This window comes from Lucilia cuprina, chromosome 4 (genome assembly GCF_022045245.1).
Source record: "Lucilia cuprina isolate Lc7/37 chromosome 4, ASM2204524v1, whole genome shotgun sequence".
Lineage (NCBI taxonomy): Eukaryota > Metazoa > Arthropoda > Insecta > Diptera > Calliphoridae > Lucilia > Lucilia cuprina.
This window is the reverse complement of record NC_060952.1, coordinates 92,796,479-92,807,796: the sequence shown is the minus strand read 5'-3', so window position 1 is coordinate 92,807,796 and position 11,318 is coordinate 92,796,479. Positions and strand designations below refer to the sequence as shown.

Here is an 11,318-nt window from a genome sequence, read left to right as displayed (position 1 = left end):
AGACTAGACTATAGACTAGACTAGATTATAGACTAGACTATAGACTAGAGTATAGACTAGACTATAGAGTAGACTATAGACTATATACTAGACTACAGACTAGACTATTGACTAGACTATAGACTAGACTATAGACTAGACCAGACTATAGACTAACTATACACTAGACTAGACTATAGACTAGACTAGATTATAGACTAGACTATAGACTAACTATACACTAGACTATAGACTAGACTATAGACTAGACCGTAGACTAGACCATAGACTAGACCATATACTAGACTATAGACTAGACTAAAGACTAACTATACCCTAGACTATAGACTAACTATATACTAGTCTATAGACTAGACTATACACTAGACTATAGACTAGACTAAAGACTAACTATACCCTAGACTATAGACTAACTATATACTAGTCTATAGACTAGACTATACACTAGACTATAGACTATACATGATGGAGAGTGGAAGTAGTGATAATAGACTTGACTAGACTTAGACTGGAGTAGACTATTCTGGACTTAAGACTGTAGACAAGACTAGACAATACAGTAAAGCAATAGATTCATTAGACTCTAAAATAAAAACACCGTTATATTATAAGTCACAAAGTCTCTTAACTGTCTCTCATTCCACCAATCAAATTTTCCAAGACATCAAAAATGTCTCAAGTTTAAATGTCTCGAACCAGAAACATATTGTTTTTGCAACTTAAACAAAACGTGCACGTTCTCTTAATGCTCTAATAAATTGTCTTTTATAATCTTCAACATTTTAAAAATGATAACAAGGAAATGACTCACATAAAAGAAACGATACATTTTAGTCTCATATTTCCTTTAAATCTCCAGTATTCCTTCTATACATGGAAACTATAGAACTAACTATTATACTACAAGAAAAACTATTATTTAAACTTAGTGAATTCTTTTTTTTTTCAATTATTTTTTAAATACCCCACATTATGTCGATTTAAATGTGACATCCTTTTGTGAGACTCATGTATCCACAGTATTCACATGTGTACAATTGTACAATGGACAGACAGAATGAAAAAGAGAACATTGCATTTGTATACCAAGGATTCTTTAGCCATTTTTCCACATCCTTACACATTTGAGCTTATTGTAGTTTTATTTTTGTTGTATTCATATTTCTGTAGTTTTTAGTTTATTTTTTTTTAAATATGTATGTTTGTAGTTTCTGCTACTATTTAGTACATTATGAAAGTAGAATATTGGACTATGAATAAATTAAAATATAGAAAACATGAATAAAATACAACTAATAACATCGTGTCATGTATTGAGTGATGAACTCAATTTTATTTAAAAATGGTTTTATAAATAGCTCTATGAATTATTTCTTCTTTAAACATGAAGTTTTTATGACTATGAGAAGTCGCGAAGTTGAATATCTTTAAGTGAACAGAAGTAGTATATAGTCCAAAGAGATTGCCTAGGGACTATTGACTAGTCTATGGGCTAATCTACTGAATAACCTATGTAATCTATTGAAAGGTCTATTTACTAGTCTACTGATTAGTCTATTTGCTGTATTATCGACTGACAATTAATAGGTCTGGTCTATTAATAGATCTATTTACTTGATTATTGATTAATGTTTTGACTCGTCTATTGACCAGTCTCTTGACTAATCTATTGAATACTCTATTGATTAGTGTATAGACTAGTCTATTGACTGATATAGGAACTGGTATAGGCATTGTTGAAGAGTCTATATACTAGTGTATAGACTATGGACTGGTCAAGTCTATTGACTGGGCAAAAAAAGGGCCTATGAACTGGCTTATAGTTTATGCTATGAAGTAGCCTATAGACTAGTATGTGGGCTAGCTTATAAACCGGGCTATGGTCTTGCCTATTGATTAGGCTTCGGATCAGTCTATTGACTAGTCCATTGACTATTCTAAAGACCAGACTATTGGCTATTCTATGCACTAGATTATTGACTATTCTATGGATTACCCTATTGTTAGCCAAATGATTAGGAAATGGACTAGTCTAGGCATAGATGAAGAGGCTATAGACTTGCCTTTAAATAAGGCTATGTACTTTTGACTTATCTATTGACTAGTCTCTTGATTAGTCTATTGACTAGTCTATTGTCTAGAGTATTGATTAGTCGACTGAGTCCATCGACTCATCTATTGATCTATCTATTTACTAGTCTATTGATTAGTGTATTGACTAGAGTATTGATTAGTGTCTTTTGAATAGTCTAAAGTCTAGTCTATTGATTAGTCTTTCGACTAATCTATTGACCAATCTATTGACTAGTCTATTGATTAGTCTATTGACTAGTCTATTGTCTAGAGTATTGATTAGTCGACTGACTAGTCTATTGATTAATCTATCGACTCATCTATTGATCAATCTATTAACTAGTCTATTGATTAGTGTATTGGCTAATCTATTTATTAGTGTATTGACTAGTCTATTGATTAGTCTGATGAGAAGTCTATTAACTAGTCTATTGACTGTCCTATTTACTAGTCTATTGACTGGCCTATTTAATAGTCTATTGACTAAACTACTGACTAGTTTTTAATGATCGGTGACACATATTAGTACAATATTAGCTCTTATTATATAAAAACTCCCCTAAATCCCCTCAGCACCCACATATACTCAATTTAGTTATAAACAACTTCTCTGTACTTATTATTTTATAACAGAAAATTAAAATGTCAAATAAATTAGTCTGACTTGGCAGAAAATTTTCTTTTCTCAACAACTACTTAAAACCCTTAATCATCTTGTAAAGGAGTCTAGCTATGAAAACTCCCTCCCCCCTCAAACTTTTTCAAATAATTGAAAAATTAAAGTGCATAAAACTTCGACATTTACCATTTACATAATTGATTAGAAAAACAAAATAAAAAATCGTCTGCAAAAATTTCTTCTTCTCCACTTTTAAAGAAAATCACTTAAAAGAAATGAAACCCAAACCACAAGAAAAACTATTTCTGTTCTGTTTCCTACATTATTAATTCCAAGTGGTAATGATTACTTCTCACGCTAATTACTATTTGCTTACTACCCACCATTCATGTAAGTCCCATAGGGAATGATAGGGCGTATGCCGATATGTGGAAACAAATGGAACTGCCACTTCATATTCCACTTGTATGGGTATATCCGGTGCTGGGGCAGGACGATCTAAGGCAGGATTTGAATTCGATACAGAACGTTTGCGTAAATAAACATTTTGATTTGAGGATATATTTGCATGATGATGCATTTGCTGTTGCGAATGCTGCTGCTGCTGCTGCTGCTGATGATGATGCTGCGGCTGTTGCTGCTGCTGAAGATTACCATTCATATGATGTAGATTATTGGTGGATATGTTTCCAGCATGATGATTAATCATTTGAGGAACTGTGGCAGTTTCATGATTGTTAACACCAAACCAATTTTGATTGTTACTATTGTACATATTTTATTTAGTTTTTTTTTCTTAATTATTCATAAGTTTTAATTACACTTCTAGGGAATTTTATAAAAATAATTTTAATATTTTTTTTTAATATTTTATTTATTTAGTTTTCCACGATTTTTTTCTTAACGTCTGCTAGTTTTAAGGGTAGTTTTGCAACTGACCATTGCTGACGGTCTAACAGAACAAGACTACTACAACAACGCACTACTATGAGTACTTGAAACAGTTAGTTTTTCTTTGTTTTGGTTTGTGTTTTAGGGTTTTTATTTTCTCTTGTATTTGTATGTTCAGGGGAGCCTTGCCATAACAATAAAGTTTAGTTTCTTTTGGTATTGGTCAACGTAAAAGTTAAAAACAACACAGACGTATCGTTAGCTGAGTGAAAAATAGGGCTTAAGTTTCAAAGGGCCAATAGTCCTGTTTATAGTCTAGTCTATAGTTTCGTCTAAAATCTAGTCTATAGTCTAGTCTATAGTCTAGTCTATAGTCTAGTCTATAGTCTAGTCTATAGTCTAGTCTATAGTCTAGTCTATAGTCTAGTCTATAGTCTAGTCTATAGTCTAGTCTATAGTCCAGTCTATAGTCCAGTCTATAGTCCAGTCTATAGTCTAGTCTATAGTCTAGTCCATAGTCTAGTCCAGTTTATAGTCTAGTCCATAGCGTAGTCTAGTTTATAGTCTAGTCCATAGCGTAGTCTATAGTATAGTCTATAGTCCAAAAAGAATGTCCTTCAAAATCCACAAAAACTGTAAATGACCATGAAACACTTAAAGGTAACCAAACAATGGATAAAGCAAACCAAGTAGAGTTAATCATGAATAAATAATAATTAACCTAAATTATAAACAAATAATTTTATGATTAATAAAAATAAATAAAACATAAATTTACATAATAATCAAGTACAGTACATCTCAAGGATTTTTATTAAATATATAAAAGCAAAAAAAGCCGGGTTTGTGTTCTTCACGATTCGAATCGATATTTTACGCACAATTTCTAAAACAAATCAAATCGATTATATTGTAGTTAGAAGTAGTTAACAAAAGGTATAATTACATTTGTATATGTAGCCGGGTAAGAATGGGGGGTATATACTGAGTAAATAAAAATTTGTTTATTAACTAAACATTAATGACGTATGTATGTATTAGTATGTATTAGCATTCATGTAAATTAAAGAAAATAAAATATTCCACATTGTGGAGACAGAAAAAGGGAGCTCAATAACCTGAAAAGTTTAATGAACTCTAGCTATAAAGTAATTATCCTGTTGCCAGGCAGAGTCCTATTAGGCTAAGTTGTCATATCAATTATTTTCATGAGTAACTACATACTAAATATTTAGTAAGTTTAAATATAAATTTGTGGAATTTCCTTTGTTTTATATATACTTTAAAATAATAAATAGAATTTCATATTTTAAAAATAAAATTTTTTTAAACGCGCCGTTATATGTATGTATGTGTTGAGTTTAGTATAAGGTCGCCTTCCGTGTTTAAATGTCGTTGGCTTTGACTTTGTCTATTGTAATATTAGATGGAGTTGGTAATTTTCGTTGGTATTTTGTTGTTATTGTTTTTGCAGCTAATAACACTAAAAATTGTTGTATTACAATAAATGACTCCTTTGGGTGTCTAAAAGAAACATATGAAACATATGATTTTTTTTGTTATTTCTCGTTGTCTGCTTAGCTTGAACAAACATTTTGTCATGCAATTTTAAAATTGTTGCAGAAATTTACATAAATTGTTTGTTGGCAAAGGGTGGATGAAAAAGAAGGATATTTTAAAAGAGTTGAGATTCCTTTAGGGAGTTTCAATTTCAAGTTTGGCTTAGAACTCTTTTAAGAAACTTTACTTTAGTAGAATTTGTAAAGCTCATTATTGAGCTATCAATGGAATTGCAATGTTCCTGCGAAATGTTTTGTATAGAAACTGGCTTTAGTAGCGCTGATTCAAGCTGCTTACCGAAGTCTGAAAAACACATTAAAACGAGTCACTGAAACAGATCGTAACAGCATTAAAAAGTTGCTTAATTCCGTCTTAAAATCATTATTCTTTTTATTTGTTACTATTTGATAAACTCGCCTCAGTCGCGCCGATCTAAGCAAGTTATCGTAGTTTATAAAAGACATTGAAATAAAGTCCAGTGAAACTGATCGAAACAGCATTAGAAAATGTTCAAGATTCTTCTCCTTAGCTTCGCCAATTATCCCACTAGGAAACTTTAAATTTTGACTGAGAAAGGGAAAGAATATCTTTCATCTCTCTCAAGGTACGAAGAAACTTGTGCTGTTATTCTTCTCATTCGTATAACAACAAATCAATTAATACGAAGTTTCTGAAACAAAAGTTTCTATGTGTGGATATTAAGGAAACTTCAAAAAGGAATTAAGAAAAAGTTTCTCAACAAAAGTTTCCTAGTGTGGACCAGGTCTAAAAGATATGAAATACTTCCAAGATCATCGTATTGTGCGAAGTTTATCAAAGTCATTTGCAACTTTGTTTTTAGTTCCCCGATGACTAACTCACTTCATTAGCATCGGTCCAAACATTTCTAAACTTCTCTAGTTTTCAACTAAAACCACATTCTAAAGTCTTGACATGAGAACCTCAAGTAAAGTGTTCAACATTTCGTCTTCTTCCAACCAGATTAACGTACATTCAGAGAGCTGATCGAGTAAGTTATTGACGTTTAACAGTGCATTGAAAGGATTCAACAATTTTCTCATTAACTCGGCAAATGATCACTATTCTCACTTCCCATCATGTAAAAATCAAAGTCATTGGCAGCTTTGTTTAAAACCAATGGTGCCAATTCATCAGAATAGGTTCAAACTCATGAAACATCACTTTAACTCAAGTTATTGAAAGTCATTGTCGAACTATAAATGAAATTGAAATGAATCACTAAAGCACAGTGAAACGTGTTCATAGAACCGTTCTACATTGTCCTTTAGTTCCCCGGTAACTAACTCACTTCAATAGCATCGATCCAAACATACCTAAACCTCTGTAGTTTCCATCTACAACCGCATTCTAAAGTCTTGACATGAGAAAGTAAAGTGTTCAGCTTTTTGTCTTCTTCCTACCAGATTAACTCGCTTTAAGAGAGTCGATCGAGTTAGTTATCGATGTTTAATAGAGCATTGAAAGGAGCCACAGAAAATATCAGAACATAGTTAGAAAAGATACAACAATATTCTCATTAACTCGCCAAATTATCACTACTTCCACTCTTCATCATGTAAAAGTCAATAAAAACCTTGTATAGTCGAGATATCATCGGATTGTAAACAGGATCTTAAGGAAATTCTCTTTAGTAGAATCAATACAAACTCATTGAACCAATACAAACTCATCTTCCCATTACTTCGGCAAATGACCACCACTCCCAACTCCCCATCATGTAAAAGTCAATAAATACCTTAAAGTCACGTTGTATAGTCGAGATATCATCGGATCGTACACAGGATCTTAAGGAAATTCTCTTTAGTAGAACCAATACAAACTCATTAAATCAATACAAACTCATCTTCTCATTAACTCAGCAAATGATCATTATCCACACTCCCAATCATGTAAAAGTCAAGAAATACCTAAAAGTCACGTTATATAGTCGAGATATCAACGGATTGTATACAGAATCTTAAGGAAATTCTCTTTAGTAGACTCAATACAAACTCATTATAAATTATATCGAAATGAAGAGCCACTGAAAGCAGCGCATTGATATTGCAAAGCATGTTCAACTTTCTCCTACTGTTTGTACATATGATCTTATGATCTAAACAATGAAATGAGCCACTGAATCTGAAGGGTAAAAAGAAATATACACGCCTGGTACCAAATTGACACCAAAGTGTTTATAACTGTTTAATATCATCCGTTGTCAAAGTATTTACATACCTACCACAACACTATGTAATGAAACAACATTACGTAGGTCTTTTCAGTCCCAAGAATATCTTTCTAATCTCAAATTAATAATCAAAGTTGAGAAAACGATTCCAATGTTTATTTTATAATCTCCATCACTCTCTTACAGCTCATCAGCCGCACCCCCAACAGGATTATCACATATGGCCCGCATGATGGATTCTCTAATACTAGATCAATATCCACCATTTGCATTCACCAAAATAACCACAACCCATAGACCGTCAAAGACGGGTAATGTTAAAAAGACCGAAACCACAAGAACTACATCTATGGGAGGGCTAGTGCCGCCACAAACCTCAACAGGTCTAGGTATAAGATTAAAAAATCGCATACCGACACAAGGTATGTATATATAGAGAACTTTTTCATTCCCAAGCATAACAACTAAAATAAGAAATCTTTTCAGAAGTTTCACCACAACCGAGACCAAATACAAATTTACCCTCAACTAATGGACCCTCGACAAATGCCATACATTCTAATTCAACATCATTTCCCACACATAATGACAACCGCTGGATATCATCTTTGAGGCGTAGAGATCCTGAGTTACAGCCCACTTTACCCTCTATAAATCTCAGTCATCATGGTAGTTCACACAATGTGGCCAGCGGTTCACTTGCTGATCGTTCAGAGAAACGTAATTCGAGATCTTTAAAAACCTCCACAATGCCCATACGCAAAAGTCGTTCGGTGGAACGTGTTAGAGCACGTAAAATGATCAATTCCCAAATGAAAATGAAAGAAAAGGTCAAGAAGAATTCCATAGATGAAAACTCCAATTCAGATGATCAGGAAGCTACCTCTCTCGAAGAGAATTCCACCTCACAGAGCACACCCAAGAATTCACCGAAAACTTCCTCGAAATCAAAAGTTTTCTCACCCTCCGGCTATGAACCGCATTTGGTTGAGACCCTAGAGAAAGACATACTTCAACGACATCCAGGTGTTAAGTGGACCGATGTGGCTGGTTTGAATGAGGCTAAATCAATACTGCAAGAGGCGGTAGTTTTGCCCATTATAATGCCAGACTTTTTCAAAGGTATACGCAGACCTTGGCGTGGCGTTCTAATGGTTGGTCCTCCCGGTACCGGTAAAACAATGTTAGCCAAGGCTGTGGCTACCGAATGTGGCACTACATTCTTTAACGTCTCCTCCTCGACTCTCACCTCAAAATATCGTGGAGAAAGTGAAAAGCTAGTGCGCTTATTATTCGAAATGGCTAGATTTTATGCTCCCAGCACTATATTTATCGATGAGATCGATGCTTTATGTTCGGCGAGGCGTAGTGATTCGGAGCATGAGGCTAGTCGTCGTTTTAAAGCTGAACTATTGATACAAATGGATGGATTAAATGCCACAATGCAAGATGATAAAGTCATTATGGTTTTGGCAGCCACTAATCATCCGTGGGATATTGATGAAGCTTTTCGTAGACGTTTCGAGAAACGTATTTATATAGCGTTGCCGAATGGTAAGTAGTCGATATTAAGACCTGACTGAGGAACTAAACTACAACTGAATTAGAACTGAACTAGAACTGAACTGGAACTGAACTAGAACTGAACTAGAACTGAACTTGAACTCAACTAGAACTGAACTAGAACTGAACTAGAACTGAACTAGAACTGAACTAGAACTGAACTAGAACTGAACTAGAACTGAACTAGAACTGAACTAGAACTGAACTAGAACTGAACTAGAACTGAACTAGAACTGAACTAGAACCGAACTAGAACTGAACTAGAACTGAATTAGAACTGAACTAGAACTGAATTAGAACTGAACTAGAACTGAACTAGAACAGAACAAGAACTGAACTAGAATTGAACTAGAACTGAACTAGAACTGAACTAGAACTGAACTAGAACTGAACTAGAACTGAACTAGAACTGAACTGGAACTGAACAAGAACAGAACAAGAACTGAACTAGAATTGAACTAGAACTGAACAAGAACTGAACTAGAACTGAACTAGAACTGAACTAGAACTGAACTAGAACTGAACTAGAACTGAACTAGAACTGAACTAGAACTGAACTAGAACTGAACTAGAACTGAACTAGAACTGAACTAGAACTGAACTAGAACTGAACTAGAACTGAAATAGAACTGAACTAGAACTGAACTAGATCTGAACTAGAACTATAACAATTTCTTTTTCTCTTTCATTTCAGAGGAAACCCGTTCGGCTTTATTAAAACTCTGCTTAAAAGATGTAAATCTTTCACCTTCTCTTGACACCAACATAATTGGTGATCAAATGAAGGGCTACTCAGGTTTTGATATAAGCAACGTTTGTCGTGATGCTGCCATGATGCCGATGCGTCGTCAAATTTTCGGACGTACACCCGAAGAAATACGACAAATACGTCGTGAAGAAATCGATTTACCCATTACCCTGCAAGATTTTGAAGATGCTATGCAGCGTACAAAGAAATCTGTGTCGGCCGATGATGTACATCGTTTTGAAAAATGGATGGAAGAATATGGTTCATGCTGAATTTGAATTGTTCAGAAATCTCCGAGAACTTTTTAGGAAATACAAAAATTTGCTCATATTTTGAAATTTTTAAAATCAGATTAAAATGAATTTCAATTAAATTTAAGAAGAATAGGTTTTGTTTCGCATATAATGTTTAGATTTTATTTTAATTTTTATTAAATTGGATATTAGTTCATAATTGTGGTAATTTAATTATTTAATATTCTTTTGTGATTTTTTTTGGCGTTATTAATTTTTTGAGTTAAATTACTTCCATAGTTTTAAATATCTTGTTTCCATGTTAAACGTCATAATTTCCTCTTTATAAATCCAGTAATTAAACGTATTGCACAAATATATTTAAATATTTTACAAATACCTACATATTATAAATCCTTATTAATAAAGTAAATCCTTAATAAAATAAATTTTTATAAAAAAATAACTTTCAAAACTATTTACTTAATTTTGATTTTACAATTATCTTCATTACGATTCTAATGCTCAACTAAACTAGAACTGAAGTAGAATTGAACTAGAGCTGAACTAGAACTGAAGTAGAACTGAACTAGAACTGAACTAGAACTGAACTAGAACTGAATTAGAACTGAACTAGAACTGAACTGGAACTGAACTGGAACTGTATTAAAACTAGAACTGAACTAAGTCTGAGCTAAAACTGAACTAAACTGAACCAGAACTGAAATAGAACTTAGCAAGAAGTGAACTAGAACTGAATAAGAACTGAACTAGAGCTGAACTAAAACTGAACTGAACTAGAACTGAGAAAGAACTGAACTAAAACTGAAATAGAACTGAACTAAAACTGAACTAGAACTGAACTCGAACTAAACTAGAACTGAACTAGAATTGAACTAGAATTGAACTAGAATTGAACTAGAATGAACTAGAACATAACTAGAACTGAACTAGAACTTATCTAGAACTGAACTAGAACTGAACTAGAACTGAACTAGAACTAAACTAGAACTGAACTAGAACTGAACTAAAACTGAAATAGAACTGAAAAAGAACTGAACTAGAACTCATCTAGAACTCAACTAGAACTGAACTAGAACTGAACTAGAACTGAACTAGAACTGAACTAGAACTGAACTAGAACTGAACTAGAACTGAACTAGAACTGAACTAGAACTGAACTAGAATTGAACTAGAACTGAACTAGAACTGAACTAGAACTGAACTAGAACTGAACAAGAAGTGAACCAGAACTGGACTATAACTCAACTAGAACTTAACTAGAACTGAACTAGAACTCAACTAGAACTTAACTAGAACTGAACTCAACTAGAACTTAACTAGAACTGAACTAGGACTAAACTAGAACTGAACTAGAACTCAACTAGATCCTAACTAGAACTTTACTATAACTGAACTAGAAATGAACTAGTACAGAAC

The 11,318-nt window shown here is 33.2% G+C and overlaps 1 protein-coding gene across 1 annotated transcript; it reads left to right on the top strand.

Moving 5' to 3' along the window:
• The first annotated feature begins 7,472 nt into the window (after window positions 1-7,472).
• Window positions 7,473-10,336, top strand: LOC111688212 (katanin p60 ATPase-containing subunit A1). Its single transcript, XM_046950312.1, has 3 exons — window positions 7,473-7,756; window positions 7,821-8,888; window positions 9,592-10,336. Exons 1-3 carry the CDS (start codon window positions 7,555-7,557, stop codon window positions 9,915-9,917), a joined length of 1,596 nt encoding a protein of 531 aa, XP_046806268.1. The 5' UTR covers window positions 7,473-7,554; the 3' UTR covers window positions 9,918-10,336.
• The last annotated feature ends 982 nt before the right edge of the window (window positions 10,337-11,318 follow it).